At 40.0% G+C, this 20,783-nt stretch overlaps 1 protein-coding gene across 2 annotated transcripts in view; it reads left to right on the plus strand.

Moving 5' to 3' along the window:
* The window catches only part of GPM6A (glycoprotein M6A), a 456,037-nt gene extending 436,572 nt beyond the window's left edge, over nt 1–19,465 (plus strand). For both annotated transcript variants that reach the window (XM_075347193.1, XM_075347192.1), the window contains exon 7: nt 15,829–19,465. In XM_075347193.1, the coding sequence (XP_075203308.1) occupies nt 15,829–15,981 (153 nt within the window). In that variant the 3' untranslated portion in view covers nt 15,982–19,465. The remainder of the gene's footprint in view (nt 1–15,828) is intronic.
* Nucleotides 19,466–20,783: the final 1,318 nt, after the last annotated feature.

Consider the following 20,783-nt stretch of genomic DNA (forward strand, 5'->3'; position numbering starts at 1 on the left):
TAATGGACAGATATCATAGACTAATGTGTTTTCTAGCACAGTTCTGCACCTTTTACTGTTCTAACATTGATCATGGCCATTTAATCCTTTAGATGCTTTTGTCAATTACATTTATGTGGTTGACCAAAGGAAAGGGCATCCGTTAACTCAATCGGCATCCCGGTGATGTGATAGAAGAGTGCTAGTGGTTACCATGCTGGCTAAAGGGCAAACAATGGTCTTCCCCTCTGCTTTTCTGCCGTTCAATTGGTCTCCAATAGAAACGCTTAAAAGGCTGTAGGTAGTGTTGTATGATGTGGTCAGTAAAAATAGAAAATGAGGCCAAAATAAAATTAAGATTTTTTTTTTTCCCCCACAAACAAATTTGATAAATCGCTGTGAAACCCATGGTTCTTGTGCTTTTCTGCTTCCTTAATTTTAATTCCCTCTTCTTTTTTTGCCTTGGCTAACAAGATCAGATTTGTCTGGGTGTATACCACAGAACTTTCTGCGTGCACAATGTTTTGATTGGTCAACTTTGGAGAAAAAAAAGTAAACACCCACAGAGTAATTCTGTGGTATACTCCTAGTTGGTAAAGGGAAAACTTGCACCTTTTTTTTAGTAATTACTCAGTTTACATTGAAATTAAAGCTGATCTTTCACCAGATTTTTTTTAATGAAAAACCCAAAAATTTAAAATCGCATGTAGTAATATAAAAACCCTTATTGCCAATTCAAAACAGATTTGGTCCCTAAGAATATAGCTTTTGTAAGTCATCAAATTTTACTCCTAAGCTTGTAAGCTAACATCCCTAAAAAATAAAATTGTTTAACAAAAAAAAAAAAATATGGCAAAATAAAACAAAAAATATGGTTAGTGCTTTGTGTTAAAGAATATTGTCATATGATTGTTTTAGGGGCTGCCAGACACGTGATAGCTGGAAGATATGTATTACAGAGGTGGTTATCCTCTGTGATGTAAGCACTAAAGCAAGCTCCAGTACTAGAGTTGAGCGAGTACCCAACTATTCGTACTTGCTATACTCATAACAAATACTGTCTAATACTTGCGTATTTGTTCCAAATAGCATGTGCAATGCAAGTCAACGGGGGAAAAACTCGCAATGTAACGAGTAATCTCAATGCCGTACTTTTTGTGCACAATTCGGATTACTCGTTACATTGCGAGTTTTTCTCCCATTGACTTGCATTGCACATGCTATTCAGAATGAATACACAAGTTTTAGACAGTATTTGTTAAGAGTATAGCAAGTACAAATAGTTATGTACTCACTCAACTCTATCCAGTACGTTTAGTATTGAGAGTATTTAAAGGGCGTGGCAAAGGCTGGGTTTTGAGCAGTCAGTTTGAGGGGACAGGCTTCCTGCATATCCCCACCCAGGGTCATGGTATGCTGGACATAAGTCCATTTGAATTCATTAGTTCCTGTGTGTGAAGGTAAGAATTACTCATGTGTGAAGTCTCCATGCTTCAACTTGTATGCTGAAGTAATATTGAATGGAGATGTGCGAACCTTTGGAAGTTTGGTTCGGAGAGTACAGTCGAACTTTAGATAAAGTTCGGTTTGTGACCCTGACTTGACCCAAACCTCAATGGAAGTCAGTAATTGGGCAGTTTGTCTCCACCCACATGCAGCAAGCCATAAGCAGAACACTTCCAGTGGAGGGTGAGAGAATGTTTTTAAATTTTTGTGTGTGCACACTACATCTGATCACGCTAATTTTACCCCATTGTGAACCGTTCAAACACTGAAAGCAGCTCGCACAGGGCTGAGCATCACTCAAACCCAAGGACAGCGCTGCTTGCTTGAGTGGTTTGAAGCAGATGACATTCCATCTCAGGGAAGTCAAACCACCCATGTCGCAAGGTGAAGATTGACATTTGCAGAAGATGGTAAGGAGAGTCTTGCAAAAGAGGACGCTGGGTGATTATGTTGAAATGTTCCTTTTCTAAAGTGTGGTGGAATGGGAGAAATTACTTTTAGAGAACTGGGTGGAGAGGTTGGCACCATATCTATTGGGATAACCACAGAAAGCCTATTATGACCTGGTTATGCAGGACTCCAGAGTATGCCAAGTTGAAAATAGAAAACTTTGCACAACTAGGAGTAGTAATAGTACATTTGGGTTTGTCACCATTGGGGCTATTGTGGTGACAAACCCAAATGTATGACTTATTACACCTGGTTCAGAAGTGGTTGCAACCAAAATCGCTCACCAGCACAAATAGTGTAAATATTCATCAACAGGTTTATACACTCCTTACATAAGGGTGGTTAAGTCCTGAATTGCCCAGGGAGATCCCCATAGTGCTAATGACCAAGTGGGCATAGTAGAAAGGTATCAGGTGGTTGACTGGTCCTTGGGGGAAACATGGGGCCATAGCTTCTCCATATTGGGTTTCTCAAAGAGGCCGACACGCAAAAGAAGGGAACTAGAGATACAGAGGGGGTGCGTCCCTATCCCAAGGCTCAGGGGGCATCTGAGTTGTCAAAAGCACCAGCTAAAGACCAGATTTGTTGGTGAGGTCATAGTCCAGGTCACATAGCCTCCCATTATGCCATGACTACAGAGCCAATGGACTGCGAGTTAGGTTGACATTGCTCGTATTGTGTATATCCAGACTGCACTGCTAAAATAGCCACCCAGCATGTCCTGTGCCAGTGTGGACTCAGGGAGTTTGTTAATTCTAGTAAGGGCCACACTTCCTCACCTTTTAAGAAACCCCATCGCAGCCTGATGGATTTTTCTTTTGGTGTGTTGGTTGGTGATGAAGGTGAAGTCAACCGCTCTCAGGCCAACAGTCCTGAGCTAGGGATGTCCAGTTGGGGGAAGGGTGTGAATTTGGAACCATTCAACTCAGGGACCTAACTCTTTAAAAACGGGTGTTTGACAGTGTAACGGTTTTAAAGTTGATTGCTCACGAACCAGGGATAGACACCAGATACTCATATTTTGCAGTAGATTGGGAGTAGTTATATTGTGTCAGCAAGTAGAGATGTGAAGTTGTAGAGTACCTGTTGGTACTGGTGTCCTACAGATGCAGGATACTAGTCCTGGCTCATACTCATGTCTTAGGTGGTTTTCTGGGATTGACAAAACACAGGAGCAGATCCTCCAGATATTCTACTGGCACAGCTGTCGCTGAGAAATTGTGAATTATTGCAGATCTCCCACCTGTCAGCTAACTGCCCCGGTCGCTCATTTCCATAGCCTCTTAGTGCCTTATCCATCATTGAGGTCCTGTTTGATTGGATAGCATTGGAATTAGTAGAACACGTGGTCAAGTCCACCAAAGGAAATCAGTATATCCTAGTGGTCATGAATTATGCTACACAGTACCGGTGGGCAGTACCATTGAGACATTTTTCTGCTAAGAGTATAGCCAGCGAACTGGTTCAGATCTTTTCCCGAACTGGACTGCTGAAAAAGATCCTGCTGGACCAAGGAACTCCATTCATGAGGGAATTGTGCAAAACCCTACAAAACACTCAACTCAGGACCTTGGTATACCATCCGCAAATGTAGTCTCATGGAATGGCTTAATAAAACCTTGAAGTTCATGCTAAAGAAGGCTGTAGAGAAGGACAACTGGAGTGTACTACCATACCTGTTATTCTCCATCAGAAAAGTTCCAAGGATCTCTATGGGGTTTTCCCAGTTTGAGCTGTTGTACGCTAATACCACTGTGGTCTCCTGGATATATTGAAAGAGACCTGGGAACCAGAGGTTACATCGTACATGAGCGTAATAGAGCATGTACTGCAAAAAAGAATACGATCCTGCACTACTATGGATTACCTTTTAAAAGCCGGAGGAACAGGAGAAGGAGCTCAGATCCTCCATATATTTGCAAGTGGCCCCAGGTGCACGCTTCAGAAAAGATCCATCCAGAATGCAAATTGTAAGAAGAATAAATCTGCACTACTTCTTAGCCAAAAAAATAAAAAAAACTTGAAGGCGCACCCAGTAAAAAGATCTACACGTCATTTTTTGTTTAATTTTAAGTTTGGCCCTATGGATAAAACAATTAGAAATACTTAAAACAAAAATTGGCCTATTCTAAAAAGCGATTTTGCTGATTTAATAAGGGTTAACCTCCCTCCTCAAGGGGAAGGTTTACATAAATTTTTGCTCCAAACAGAGGCCAGATTGATAATAAAATATAAAGCACAGGGGAATCTAGGTCTGAACGATAGAAATGACCTGCGTCTTTTTAATTCATGACCGGGTGCACCTTCTTTTAGGAGGCAGTCTTTGTTCACTTTCATGGGCCCGTGGAAGCGCTTGCCAGCGCAAAACTGCCATATTCCTGGGAGAGCTTGCACCCTGCCTCGCCACTGCATTTTAATGCAGTTTGAATAAAAGGTTTTTTATTTTTTTGGCTAAGTAGTAGTGCAGCTTTATTCTTCTTACAATTCGTAATAGAGCATGTGGCCCTAACGCAAAAAGGATTGCTGAAGTGATTATCATTATGAGAGACCACCTCCTCCAGATGCAAGAGGCCCAGTCAAGGGTATACAATCTGTCAGTAAAGGTGAGACAGTTCAGCATTGGGGATTGGGTACCATGCTGGTACCCACTGTGGAGATTAAGTTTCTGGCCAAGTGGTAGGGCTCCTATGAAGTAATGGAAATGCTTGATAAAGTTAGCTAGAATGGTTCATTACCACCCTGGACCTCACAAAAAAGTATTGTCAAATCCCCATGGTTAAAGATGCTAAAGAGAAGACTGCCTTCAAGGTTTCCAGTACACTAGCATGCAATTTGGGTTGCAAGGAACTCTGGCCAGAGCCATGTACCAGATTCTAGCTCACAAGTACGTCGCAGCCTACCTGGATGACATGAGCTTCAGCTAGAAGCCATCTGAGCAAGATCTAGGTGATATTGATGCTCTAAAGGAGGAAAGAATTTTCGTAAACCTGGACAAATGTGCCAAAGGAAGCAAAATACGTAGGCTATGTCATGGGCTGGGGCAAGATCAAGCCTCAAGGGAATAAGGTTGATGCAGTCCAGAATTGGATAGATATACTCTCAGAGAAATAAGTTAGATCATTTCTGGGAATTGTGGGATACTACCCTAATTAAGATAACCTAACTTAAGGCAGCACAGTGGCTCATTGGTTAGCACTGCAGTCTTGCAGCGCTGGGTTCCTGGGTACAATCCCCACAAATGACAACCAATGTTAGTGGCACTGGACTTTAGTAAGGAATTTGTGGTCCAGATGGATGGCTCAGGTTAAGGGCTGTCTTGTCACAGGAAGTGAATGGCAAAGAACACCCATCGTGTTGGAGTGTATAGCTATTAAGTGGGCATTGGACATTTTAACAAACCACCTATTAGACAGGAAATTTTAGGCTAGTGTAAAGGCTGCTTTACACCAGACAATCTATCGTGCGATAGATCGTCGGAGTCACGGTTTTTGTGACGCACATCCTGCATCGCTGTTGATGCCGGCCTGTGTGACACCTCCTAGCGACGCAGTATCGCTCACAAATTGTGAGTCGTGTACTGCTCGTTAGGTTCCATAATATCATTTAATTTAGTTGTTCATCGTTTCCAGGGTAGCACACGTCGCTCCGTGTGACACCCCGGTAATGCTGAACAGCAGCTCACCTGCGTCACGCGGTCGCTTCCGGCTATGTGAAGGAAGGAGGTGGGCGGGATGTTTACGTCCCGCTCATCTCCGCCCCTCCGCTTCCATTGGCCGGCGGCCGTGTGATGTCGCTGTGACGCCGAACGTCCCTCCCACTCCAGGAAGTGGACGTTCGCCGCCCACAGCGTGGTCGCACGAGAGGTAAGTGTGATGGGGGTTACTGACTTTGTGCGACACGGGCAGCGATTTGCCCGTGACGCAAAAAGGACGGGGGCTGGTACGATCGATTGTGAAATTGCACAATCGGTCGTACCGTGTAAAGCAGCCTTAAGACTATGCCACACTTAGATGGACGAGCAAAAAGAAAGGAAATAATGCCTGAGCATCCAGATGGTTCCTAGCAGTCCAGGACTTTAGCTTCCAAGTAAAGCATAGGCCCTGGAAACTACATGGCAATTTTGGCGCTCTTTCAAGGGTCCACTGTCTGATGGTGGTGTACCGCCCTGGGGCTCGTCCAGCTGCCAAGCCGCTTGGATCCGTGCTCGTCGGTGGGTGGCTCGAGCTCTCCACGGACCCGGGGGTCACGTCGCTCTGAAAGGGGGTTGGCGCTACACTCGGACTTTGGTGGGGAGGTCCACGGCCGGAGCCGCGGTGGTTTGCAGGGGATTTAAGTTTGTGATGCTACCCACGGGTTGTGGTGAATGGATGGACACCACCGCTGCCGTTGACTAGGTTCCTGGGGACGGTGTTGCGCAGCTTGGTGTTGACCCCCTCCGTGGGTAGGGGGGATGATGGTCCCGGGGGCCCGAGAGAAGTGCTGAGGCGAGGTGATGGATGCATGCTGGGGTGTCGATGTGGTGCGCGGCCCGAAGGCACTGGTGTACTCACTATGATAAACACGCTAGAGTCTCTCATAAACCAAACAAGATAATGGACAGCCGGCTGCAGTTTCCCCTTAACAGGTTGGTGGTTTCCGCCTTTTTCCTGCACCTCTTTAGTGTAAACGTTATGACTCTTATGCCTAAGCAATGGTAGTCCGCTCCCCAGCTTGCTATGTGTCGGGAGAGCCCTGCTTGCCCGCAGATGCTGGCCCCTTGGGTCTCTATGCCTTGGCGGTGGCTTTACCCTAATGGTTGGGCTGTTGTCTTCAGTCGGCTCTTGTGTGGGAAAGGTCCTAAATTCCAGTCCTCAATCAGTTGATTTGACTTAGCCTAGTTGTTTCTGGGCCTCGTACTGGGTCTGAGTACCCCTCCTGGTGCTCCGGTTTCCAATCTGTTCCCCGGTTCGGTACCGGCGGGCCACCGCCCGTCCCCGGTTCCTATTGTCACACCGGCGGTAAATACCGGCTCCTGCAGGTTGCCACCACCGTCTGCCTCTTTGCCAAAGGTGACTGGGCTCCAACCCAGACACCTGGTGTAGACTTTGGCGCCTGAGCACAGGTCTGCCCTTGAACTTGACTCTCTACTTCACTCCACTGTCAAGACTAATCTAGACTCTTTTCCCGCCTCCGGACCTGTGAACTCCTTGGTGGGCGAAGCCAACTGCCTGGCTCCGCTCCCCTGGTGTGAACATCAAACCCGGAGGGTGGTGACAAAGGTTTTGCTGCTGTCACCTTTCTAAGGGGAGGGGTGTGTGTGCATGGGACTACCTGGGATGACCTGACTAGCCCAGGGCGTCAAACTGGAAGTTGTTAGAGGGCGAGGTATGTAAATTGGTTATCAGATAAGTCGTGGATGGGAGATATGTATCACAGAGGTGATTGCTTCTGGTCCAACATCACAGAGAATAATCTAAAGTATGTCTAGCATTGAGAGTGATGATGAGGAGTTTACGAGCAGTCAGATTGTTGGGTGGGACTGTCTGCTCACATTTCCCCACCTCGAGGTGTGGTATGCTGGACATAAAGTCCAGGTGAATTCATTAGTGTGTGGAGGTAAGAAGTTCTCCTGTGTATTCTGTTTTCCTGCTAAGAAAGGCTGTTTATTTTCCTTGTGTCAGACTTCCTTTATACTGTTTTAATAAAGCAGTCTGGACATTTTGTTTTGTTGCCTTCTGTGCCTACCACCAAACACAGTTGAGTGAGCAGTTTCCTTACAGGGCTAATTTTTAGAATTTTTTAAAATATTTAAAAGGGAATCTGTCATTGGGTTTTGGTCACATACTCAGACAGCAACCCTGATTTCAGCAATGTGTTACTTACTTGGCTGTTTAGTGTTTTCATAAAATCATTGTTTCATTAGAAGGAGATTATCACTAGATGACTAGTAAACCTGCTGCCAACTAGTCAGGCTTATTCATGATCTCTGTGGAACCCTACCTTTGATTGGTAGCTTTGTGCCCAATGTACATATAAAGCTGCCAGTGGTGTGGTTAGGGTTTCACGGTGCTCAACATTCATAGAACTGGTAGATATGCAGCAGATAAAACAGCAATTATATCAAATTGACAGCAAACAGCTCAGAAAGTGATACATAGCTGAAATTAGGGTTTCTGCCCATACATAATGCTCCTCTCAGAGGGGTTAGCAGAAACCTTGTGACAGATTCTATAAGGTTTTTTAATTAACGAAAAAAAAGTGAAGCATATGTTCCTACATTTACAACAGACAAAGTTCAATGTGTTATGGAAATCAATCTAAGAATAACTGGGATCGGTAGAAGAGTTTCAAAGTTGTTACCACAAAGTGACAAATGGTGCTGTGTGCACAAACACCTACGCTGGTTACTAGGACTATTTTGGGGATCTTCACTGGGAGAAATGTAAGCAAAAAAACAGATTACAGTGTATTGTAAATAATTGTGTAGCTAGTAAATTTATATATACAGTTCCTTAATAAGGTAGTTACTTGCACCCGAATTGTTTTTAGGTACTTCATAACAAAAAGGGTATACATTTGCACATAGCAATTTTTAGTTATTTTAAGCCAGGAATTAAATTTTTGCCGGATTACAAAAATATTTAAAAATACAAATTGTATTGTAACAAATAGTTAAAAAGTTAGGAAGGCACTGTATATCAGTGAACCAAAAGTCAGTCCAGATTTGGGTGATTTAATGGGAAGATGCAGATAGTTAATGCACTTTATAATGAGTGTATTTCAGTCCACCTTATGGTGCTAGCAGCTTGTCCAGTTAAAAAAATATCATCCCTCATTCTTAAAACAGCAAATTGAAAAATACGGACAATTCAATTTTCTACGATGCCACGATCTGTAGATATTATCTTCTGTCTTGGCACGTTCACTTCTGGTGTCTGCTCGACACGGGCATGTGTGTAAAGCAGGATGTCACTCAAGCAGCAGGAGGAGTGACCCGTGGAAGTTTAGGTTCTGCTGGTCCAGCTGAGCTTTTAATAAAGTTCGGCTTGGACACGTCTTGACCTGAACTTCATTGGAAGTCACTGACTGGCAGTTTGGGTCTCCGACCACATGCAGTCAGCCATATACAGCACTTCCAAAGGAGAGAGAGGTTTTTTCACCATTTTTTTTGCTGCACATAATATCTAATCACACTGTTGTAACCCCCAGTGCGAACCATTCAAACAGTGCAAGTAGCTCGCATTGGGCCAAGCACCAAGCGTACCTGAGCACAGCGATACAGTTACAGCTATAAGAATATTGCGATGGAAAAATAAAAAAAAACACATTTTTATTGCGTGATAGAAGCAGAACATAAAATATTAAAACAATATAAATGTAGCATCACTGTAATCGCACTGACCCACAGAGTAAATCCGTCTCATCACTACTACCTCACGGTGTACCATGAAAAAATAAAAAAGCTATTCCTGTTCTGCTCTCTGTTTCTTCATTTTACCTCCCAAAAGTCAGAATAAAGATCTGCTGATATTTAACCTGTGGTCTCTGCTGAGCAATTACCTTGGGTTTTCCATGTAAATCCCCAAAAAATGCAAATCAGACAAAATCCCTGTCGAAGTCACTCACTCTAATGAGGCACGTGGAATCACCTTGGACTGTATGATCTGTGCTCTGGCCCAACAATGTTCCATTATTTTAGGAGTCTTTAGCGCACAAATGTGGATGACTACAGCTTTGTGTACAATTAAAGATGGATACCAGCAAAATAGACTATAAAAACGGAGTCTGATGTGCATCTGCCTCATTAGCATCAGTGGTTCCGTCGGGGATTTTGTCTGAATTCTGAATCACATTTTTGGGCGATTTACATGGAAACCCCAATGCAAGTGCTCAGCGCAAAACACAAATGTGATCTCAGCCTCATACTGAAAGCAATAAAAAAAAAAAAGTTCTATACCCCAAAATGTTACTCCCCCTAACTTATCCTACATAAAACCAGCCTCCACTGAAGTCTGTCATCCCACATTACCAGTAGAACAAAAACTCTGGAAAAGCGATATGCTCCCACCCCCAAAATACAATCCAGTATTGTCTGCACTCCAAAACTGAAATGCCTCCCGAGTCCCACAATGTTCTACCCCGCAGTAAGCAGCCATGTGTGAGGCATTATTGTAGCGGGGAGAGCCCATTTAATTTACGCTGTGCACGTCTCCAGAAGCTCAAGGTGGGCACAATGTTTGCGGGCGTTAAACTATATGCGGCACAATGTATGGGCGCTAAACTGGCATATTTGTAATTCTCCAGAAAGAGCGTGATGTGCATGTTACAAAATAATCACTGAAGCAATCGATAAAATTATTTGAGGTGTGTAATTTCTACAATTGGATCACTTGTGTTTCTGCCATTTCGGCACTTAAGGGGTTCTGCTAATGTCGACCGTAAAACTATTTTAGCAAAATCTGAATTCCAAAAACCAAATAGCGCCCAGTCCTGCTTATCTCTACCATGTGGCCAAACAGTAGTTTCTGATGACACATAGGGCACCACCACATTCGGGAGAATTTGTGCTATAAACCTTTAACCCTTGTGTAACTGACAAGTTGAAGCTAATAATAAAAAAAAACAAAAAAACTTTTTTTACCCCTAAAATGATATAATTCCACATCCCAACATTATAAAATTGTAAGGCACCTGAGTTCACAATACTCACTACATTCCTAGATAAATTCCTTACGCAGTGACGTTTCCAATATTGAGTCAGGTTTCTGCTGATCTAGGACATCAGGGGCTCGGCTATTGGAGGCCACAATCTATTGAAATGGAATCTGTGCTCCTTTAAATCTAATCCCCACCATATACTCAAATAGTAGTGTACAGCCACATATGGGGTACTCTCACATTCGGTAAAAATTGCATAACAAATTGTCTTATCCATTTTCTCCAGTTACCCTTTGTGTGAATTAAAAATTGAGGCTAAAGTAAAATTTTAGAGAAAAAAAAAATACAATTTTTGTTTTCACAGCCCAGTCTAATACAATTCTGTGTAATTTGTAGATTAAAATTACACTAGTACATGAATTCATTGTAGTTTATTTTGCCAAAGGAGGTCATGTTGATGTTTCTACATTTTTTGGCACCTCAGGGGCTCTGCAAATTCACATTATGTCCACTTTTTTTTTTTTTTTCCAAAAGGGTAGTGTATCTATTAAATATACATAAACCTACTGTATAAAGTTGATTCACAACTAGTAATAAAACTTATTTGAATTACATTAAAATAGTTTTAAAATGAAAAAAGAAAAAAAAAAAAGAGCAAATAACAGGATAAAAAGTGCACATGGTGTTGGTAGGTAAAAGGTCACTACAGGATAACTGGTCTGGAAAATATAAATGGAGCAAGTACACAAAAATGGAATACCTAGGAAACAGTATAGAAATATAAAATTAGTAGTGGAGGTAATCAATAAATATATATATGGTACCAAAGATTACATAAATATGTATATAAATAAATGGATAATTCCAGACAAATATATTTGGTTGCAGGTACAAATATATACAAAAGTTCCAAGAAGTGGCAGTATAGTATGTGAATGAAGTAGTTAAAGTGACAAATACAGAAAAATAATATATACCAATGAAGCATAATAGCATTGGTTCACAATGTTACGGTGACATAATGGAGGTAGTTCATATAGTAAGATAAATCCAAAGTGATAACGCAAGGGTAATCAGGATTAGTATGAAACTTAAGGTGGTAGTGCAGAGTGGCAGAACTGGAGGGATATTGCCCACAAGTAAAGTACTGTTTCACAAAAGACAGACCAGAGATGACAACATAATCAAATAAGAGTTTACATACCAGAGCACAATATGCAGAAGACTGACACCCGTTTTGCCCCAGCTTTAATGAGGGGATGGTGAATCCAAGTACCTGTGGGTTCAAAATGCTCACTATGCTCCTGGATAAAATCCTCGAGGAGTCTATTTTCCATAATGGGGTAACTTGTGGGGGATTTCTGATATTTTGGTACCTTAGGGGGCTGTGCAAATGCGACATGATGGTCACAAGCTATTTCAGCCAAATTTGCTTTCCAAAATTCAAATATTGCTCCTTCCATTCTGAACCCTCCTGTTTGTCCAAGCTGAACATTTTGACTTCTTCTGGGGGTATTGTCGCACTCATAAGAAAGTGCGTAACAACCTGCGTGCCCACTTTTTGGCATTCCTTCTTGTGAAAGTGTGAAATTTGTAGATAAAGTAACATTTTTGTAAAATAAAAATGACATTTTTCAATATGATGACCTAATGTTATAAATTTCTGTGAAGTACCTGTGGCAGAACCGGTGGGATATTGATCACAAGTAAAGTATTGTTTCACAAAAGACAGACCAGAAATGATAACATAATAAAATAAGTTTAAATACCAGATCACAATGTGCAGAAGCCCAACGTGTGTTTCGCTCGCAGCTTTAACAAGTGAATTGGGAACCCAAGTAACTGTAGGTTCAAAATGCTCACTATACTCCTGGATAACATCTGTGAGGAGTCTATTTTCCAAAATGGGGTCACTTGTGAGGAATTTCTGATGTTTTGGTACCTTAGGGGCCTTGCAAATGCAACACGGTGTCTGCAATCTATTTCAGCCAAATTTTCTTTTCAAAATTCAAATATTGTTTTTTCTGTTCTGAACCCTCATGTTTGTCCAAACAAAACTTTTTGACTACATGTGGGGTATCACCGTACTCCTAATAATGTAGGGTAAGACATTTTGGGTTCCATTATGTCATGCTATTTCATGTGAAAGTTAATAAATTAAAGCTAAAGAATTATTTTAAAAAGGTAAAATGTAATTTTTTTCATTCCACTTTGCTTCAAACCCATGTAGCACCTGAAAGGTTAATAAACTTCTTGGGTGTGAATTTGAGTTTTTTGAGGGGTGCAGGTTTTAGAATGGCGCCACTTTGGGGTATTTTCTGTGACCTAGGCCCCTCAAATTCACTTTAAATGTTATGTGGTCTCTAAAAAAAAAAAAAAAAAAACATTTGTAAATTTTGTTGAAAAAATGAGATTACTGATACTCTTTGAACCCTTCTAACGTCATAAAACAAGAATGTTTCACAAATTATGCTGATTTAAAAGTAGGCATGTGGGAAATGTTAATTATTTTGTGTGACATAACTAGTTTAAGGAAATAAAAATTCTAAATTTGCAAAATGTTTAATATTTTTGCCAAATTTCCAATTTTTTTTCACAAATAAGCGCAAAAAATATAATCTTAAATTTACCACTGCCATGAAATGCAATACCTTATGAAAAAAAGTCTCAGAATCACTCAGATACATTGAAGCATTCCAAAGTTATATCATTAAGTGATTCTGGACAGATTTCCAAAATTTGATCTGGTCATTAAACTAAAGCCATCGCTATACTGGCACTATCATGTGGATTCTAAACATACCTTTAGTTGTGAGATCGGATGTATAGTCTCTTAAATAGAGGCAAGTAAAGTTGTGAAATACTGTTATTTGATTCATAGCAGCTACAGAAAATCTAATAGGTGGGATGGGTTTTGCTAGTTATTCCCACCCCTCTCTGCCTGCCCTCCCCTATCGCTTATTAAAGGGGGAGGAAGGACAGGCAGACAGACAGGGGCGGAAATAACTAGCAAATCCCGACCCACCTATTAGATGTTCTGTAGCTGCTATTAATCAAAACAGTGTATTTCACAAACTTTACTTTCCTGTATTTCAGAAACTATACATCCAATTGCACAACTAAAAATATGTTTACAATCAGCATGATCGCGCCAGTGTAGCACTGGCTTTACTTGATATAGGAAAATCCTGGTGGTTGGTCCTCTAAGGTCAAAATTTGCTCTATCATTAAGAGGTTAAAATCATAATTTTCTGCAGGTAAACATTTTTTGATTTTTATTATTTTTTTTATAGGACAGGATACATTTAAAAGTTTATATTTAACTATATAAATCTCAAACTTCTATGTATCTCCCAATTTTAGGATTGTCACTATCTGATCATTCAGCACTTGATCAGAACTGGGATCCTCAACATTTAGGGGCACATTAATAGATTTACAGCAGTTTAGTGCAAACTGCATCAAGTCAGCGTGTGCATCATAAATGGGCAGACATTTTTTTTTTATACCACACTTGTCCAAAGGTAATATAGGACACTTAAACCCTGTGCATTGACTTGCATTATGTTCAACATTTAGTACAAATACATGAATAATACTATTTATTCGGAACAAATAATCCGAACTCAAATATTTTACTATTTGCCCATTATTATTATTTATTATTATAGCGCCATCAATTCCATGGCGCTTTACATGTGAAAGGGGTATACATAATAGGGACAAGTACAATAATCATAAACAATACAAGGCACAGACTGGTACAGGAGGATAGAGGTCCTTGCCCACGAGGGCTGACAGTCTACAAGGGATGGGTAAGGATACAGTAGGTGAGGGTAGAGCTGATTATGCGGCGCTGTATCAGACTGACTGTTACGGCAGGTTGTACGCTTGTCGGAAGATGTAACTAATAACTAATAATGACCCTTTAACCCATTACAACCCGGTGATGCATTTTCATGTAAATGTGTTTATGGTATAGAATGTACAGCTTCCATAGTATTATAAACATTTGGAAACTGATTTCTTTTGCATTGTGGTAAGGTTAAGGTTTTGGAATATCTATATTCTTAGCCTTTATTAATGCATGACATTACACAAAATGATAAATTTGATTTTAGAAAATGATTGAAATCTAAAGCACCTTTGTTACGGTTGCTGCGAGCACTGGAGACTATGTCCAGATTTCTTGCTACTGCACATGTGCGAGCGCCAGAGACTAAGTCCTATCTTGGAGCCATTGCACGTGTGCGGGTGACATCATCGCTGACACGAGGTCACATGTCTCTGACACCTTCTATGCCGATTGGTCGCTGGTCATGTGCTTGTGATGCCTTGCTCAGTGATAGGCCAGCATGACGTCACTCCTGTCGTTCTGGCAGCGGATTGGCTCTTGTGTCCTCCATCTTGGATGAGGCACAGAGTCTATATAAGACCCTGACACACGCCGCATGGCGCTCAGTCCTCTTGGTTCATGCATAAGAGTAGACGCTCTGTGCGCGTTCCTCTAGGCATTCCTCTGTCTATGCTAGGTGAGCGCTACCGGCAGGGTAGCGTTCTTATACCTTACAGCTTCGGCTGATGTCCGTATCCTTACCTCTTAGGGGAGTGGACATAGGCAGGTGCCTGAGGCACATGGTCTGGCTGAGCCTTGTGGTTCGACTCATAGGTGGACGTTGCCGCTAGGGTAACGTTCCTTATACTGCGTCTGGCAGTTGTTCGTATCCTCGCACACTAGGGGAGCGAACAGAGGTAGGAGCTTTGTGCGGCTTACGCTGCTGTTCGTCTCTTTTGCACCACTAGAAGAGCGGACCTAGGTAGGTGCCATTTCGCATACATTGCCTTTGTCTCTGTGATTATTAACAGAGATCATTCCACACACCCTCCAAGTAAGGGAGGAATTGCTTTACTTACTTATTATATCCTTCTGTGAGTTAACAGAGGTATTGCACTCTGCCATAGTCTGCAGCAGAGTCTTTGCACGGTGGACCCTGACTGTCTGATACTCCTTTAGGTCATTATCAGACAGCCCCCCGTAACAACCATAGTTATGCACATAAAGCAAAGCACAGCCAACTTTTCAACATTTACCGTAGCATAATTAAGGCTTGTGAAGACCATTTATGACTGCTATGGTACTTTAGGGACTTATGTATATCTTAGTCAATTAAGGAAAGGCCTTCTTAAGAGACTATTACATTTCTTATGTAATGTTCCACACGTTTTGTCTTAACTTTCCCTCTGTCTCTCTTCAAGGTCCACTACCTGATGGTGCTATCTGCCAACTGGGCCTACGTGAAAGATGCATGCCGAATGCAAAAATACGAGGACATCAAATCCAAGGAGGAACAGGAACTGCATGACATCCACTCAACCCGCTCCAAAGAGCGACTTAATGCTTACACATAAAACTAACCTCCCACATCTTTGTAACATTTCAGTTCTTTGTTGTTTCAACTAACAGCCTCCCTTCCATTGTAAAATGAAAATGAAGTGCTTTTTCCTAAAGATAGGTTAATGCCACCTATCTACATAACCTTGATTGACCAGCACTTGGCATCTTCACAGTGGTCTGTGTGACAATGTCATATAATATGGAACACCCTTATAGTCTTTCCTAAATTGTCATGAAAGGTGACTGGTTTCTTAGATAAAAGATAATTAACTGTTAAATAAAAGATGTTTGTTTCCTTTTTTAACCACTTTATATGTGTTTTGCATAAAACATTTTGCATTGTTTCCTATGTTTTTAAGAGAAAGCTTTTTATACTTTTTAGTTTTGAGTTTCAAAAAAAAACCTACTTTTACCTACAGGTAAACGTCAAAGGGATCGTTGTACAGAAAGCATGTACAATAATATGCTTACTGCTCTAAGTTCTAAACCATGCATGGACTGTTCAGGCTTCTTAGTAGTGTTTTGGTCCTATGAGTAGTCATAGGTGTAATTTCTGTTTGGCAGGGTTAGCGGTGCTTCTTTATTGGTGTTATGTATCAGTATTAATGTATGCTATTAGAACCTCAGTTTTCAAGTCCTGGCAATTACAGTGACATAGTCATCTGTATAACGTGTGAGCATGCATATTGTGAGGATAGTGCATGGGCACGTCCCATATAAATGACATATGCCCAGTTTTAATCAATCATGTAAGTGGTGTTTAACCAACAGATAATCTATAGTTGAATCCATACGTAGGCATCTAGCTATTATTTATCCCTTGCTTTTTTATATTTGTAAAATAAATGTCATGCTATCAACTAAAATCAATGTTTTCTCACATATTTCATGAATTGTCAAAAAATGTGAAATAATTCCTGATTATACAGATTTCTTACCCTTCCTAGCTGTGGACCTCTATATGTAGTTCTACTTTGAGATCATTCCAGCAAACAAATGTACTGTATATGTTTTTCAGTGAAACTCTACATAGGGTTTTCATATAACAGTGTTACTGGACCAAAATTTGCTGTTTCCATCTGTTCTGCCTCTTGGAATGCTCTGGGAATGCTGTGAAGTGTCTTTATAACATTCAGGCAAGAATTTTGTCAATGGTGAAGCAAAATCTTGTATTGTTTTGTGCACTTTATTGAATTGTGTGACCGTTCAGTGTTAGTGCATTGCTTATTTTGATAGCTCTTGGGGTTAATTCACCACTTTTTTTCCTCATGTTCTGTTTTTTAATTTTCTTTACGCTTGCATTGACAATTTTTTAGTAATTTGCACTTATAGTAATGGAGTAACTGTTGGTGGAAATTTAGTAAGTGACAATATTGGACTATGGGGTGTTGCATTGTACACATGGACTTTTATCCCTATACATGTAAGTGACCATGTAGATGCTCTTGCTACGATTTGTATTGAAACCGTCATAAAAAAAAGTGTTTTAACATTTACACTTGTGGTATTTAGCAGTGTGTGACTTTCATCATTCTGCACAAGTAAACATCCAGCTTTGTTGCAGTGTCTCTATTGGGCTCAACCACTTTAGCTTCACTTTACACAATGGGATAATGCATGCTAATAAGATCTGTTTTCTGGTTGTTTTAGCACTTAGTTCTAGGCTTAGTTATAGCTTTTTTTCTTAGAATGTAGAGACTAATGATATTGAAATAAATACCCCAATTCACAATTTTGTCATCTATAACCAATAGAATGACAAAATAAATCTATAAAGCTGTTTTCATTAGACAGCCTGCCTTTATTATCCAAACCTCATAGAAGTAATGCACACGGAGTTTCAAGATTTTGATATTGATTGTATGAAAGGTAATACCATAAGTAAATAGGAAAGACAATCGCTTTATACAGTTGACCAAAATGCATTAGTATTAACATAAAATGATTCAAAACTCATTACTATTGTTAAACTATGATCAAAGGAGAATACGTTTCTCAATGTTTTACGGATTACCAACACCATAAAAAAATCGGAGTATGGATAAATCATATTTGATTGCTTTATACATACAAAGTCAAAATCCTGGAAAGCCCATGCCCCCAAATATATGTAAACTGTACTTCCCTACAGTTAAGACAAATAGGTTTTGTTGACCGATTACTGTACAATGGTATTGGTTACAGTTGGGCAGTTATGGCTTGGCCAACTCATGCCGATTTTTGGAATCTGAACTCTATATACAGAGCTGCGTATGGGTAAAACTTATCACTTTCTTAGTATTCCAAAGTTAGAATAAATAGCATTAGAGAACCCCCCAACAACCTGTACATTTTACTTCCCTGCATTGAAGACAATATTTTTGTAGATCAATTTTCTAGCTATGATTGTAGCCATTAGAAACAAATTGAGATAGTCAATTATTGTTAAACATGGTCTTATATTAAATTCTAGAAGCAACTATTCTTATTGGAATGCAAAAAAAATAGTTTAGAGTAACTTCTCAGTAATGTAAAGGGATCAACCTTTAGCAATTGGTTTGCAGAGGAAATACCATTCAGCTAACAACTTCGCAGTTAGAACTGAAATATCAGCTTTTGCTTGGTTTGTAACTTCTCACCCATGCACAAGGTTTTCCTTGTGTCGAACTGTCATAACAGTTCTGAATTTTATCCCACCGTTCCAGCGGCATATGAGGATTTTTTTCCGTGAAGCATTTGATAAGTAGATAGGAGTAGTTGGAAGAAGAGAGGCACACACCAGTCAAAAGTAACACGCCAGTCAAAAGTAAGTTTAGAAATATTCTTTCATAAAGACAAAGCAAAAGTATTAGTCAAATAAAAAGGATTAAATTTAAAAATAGACTTTAGTTTACTATAAATTCATCCATTGGGTTATAGTTTCAAGTAACAATTTTTCATTTTACACAGGAAATGCGGCAAGTTGTGTGTTTTAACCTGTTTATAAACCACAAAAAAGAATGACTTGTATGGAATCATTTAACAATTGTATTACTTTTCCCCAAGAAAACATTTTTATCTATTACTTATTCATGATGGGGATTTTTGTAAACAAATTCGCATAATGCTAGTATAGTTACTCGTTGCATGCTTAAAACATCTAGTAGTGATAGTTAGATTTTCTTTTAACAACTATGTCCGTCAACAGTTCTCAAATTTGTGCAGTATTAAAAAGAATCTTTTCAAAAATATTCTTCTAAACCTCTTCGAAATTCTATATTGTAGTGTTTCAGTTTTGTGTCTCAAACAGTTTGTGATTTTTAAACAAATGTCCTATGGATCAGTGTAATAATGTTGATGCTTTTTGGCTTTCCTCTGGTATTTAGAGTTTGTATTTTCACAAAGAATGCTTTGTAGCAGGCATTATAATTAATCTGTTTTGTACATAAATGTGCCAACAGCTTCATGGTGGCGTTTTTGAAATGTAGAACAAAGTGCTTGCAAAATGTAATAAACACACTTGTGTACTTTGTGTATTTACTGGTAGTCACTGCTTGTTTCTTTTACACAATGACACCATTGGAGATGTCAATAAATGTCATGTTCGTATTCAAAAGATATACGTGGTATAACGAATTGTGACTTGTGGTAAATTTAGAATTGAAATAACATGTTGACATACAGTATGTGTCTGGTTACAAGAAGAATTTTTAAGATCCATTTTCCCCAAAGATAAAAAAAAGTGTATAAAACGCTGTGTTAAATTAATTAAAATGTGGATTTCTAGGTAAACAGAATACTACAACTTTCTGACAACTGTTTAGGCATTAAATTCTCTCGATATAAAAGGTATAACATCCTACAGATGTATTAGTAACTAGCATAAAACTTCCCGATTCTCATGCACAGGGTACAGATTTCTATATTACAATGTATCTGGAGGGTACAACTGCTATGATTCCACCAATCGTCAGAGAAAAGTGGCAGCAACTCCAGGACAACACTTTCTGATAGTCAATCATTTGTTGAAAGGTTATATGGGCAGCACTCTAGTTGGATGGGGATTAGAGATCATCGACATTAATTTGCTTGGAGTCAACTTTAAGGTGAAGTTGAATATTTTGCAATTTAAAGTTTTCAATCAAAAAAAAAAAAAATACCTCCTGTGCCATTTCACACAATACATCAGCCAGGATCACTCCGCATTAGATGCAATCGTTTGCTCTTCCCCATAATACTTTGTAGCTATCACATTGCATGTTAAGCACAGCCAATAAGGAGGGACTGGCATAGCGACTATAAAACATGAGGCAGGGAAAGCAATGGCTATTTTAGGGAGTGAAAGTCAGAGGACACAACTCATAATTACAGATAGAAAAGGCTTAACTACTGTAGCGCTAAAGAACTTAGTAAATGGTAATGGTAGTGTGTGAATAATATAAGTTTGAGTGATAGGGGAAGATAGAGATAGGAGAGGTGCAGGAGCTGTAGAGTCTTTGACTGCAATGATTGAAAAACTCCAGTGTGGCACATTTTTCAGCTACCTGTGAATTTAAACCCTGTACGACCTAGGACGTACCGATACGTAGTCTACTTAGTCAACCTCTGCTGCCCTAAAACAAATGTTAAACAGAAAATGTTCAATTCTGTCAATGACAACTGAATGTGTCCTTCCCTTTAGTTCCCTAATCAATATAATCCATACCACTCTGTGGACCAATGAAAACCTTTCACCAGAATAACATCTTTTAGTTGATTAATTGGAAGAGATTAAACAGTTAGCATTAGTAATGTGAAGACAAAGGGCTGTAAAAGCCAAATCAAACTCTTTTTGTGTAGCTGGCTCTATATCCCATAG

Source organism: Anomaloglossus baeobatrachus, chromosome 1 (genome assembly GCF_048569485.1).
Source record: "Anomaloglossus baeobatrachus isolate aAnoBae1 chromosome 1, aAnoBae1.hap1, whole genome shotgun sequence".
Classification (NCBI taxonomy): Eukaryota; Metazoa; Chordata; class Amphibia; order Anura; family Aromobatidae; genus Anomaloglossus; species Anomaloglossus baeobatrachus.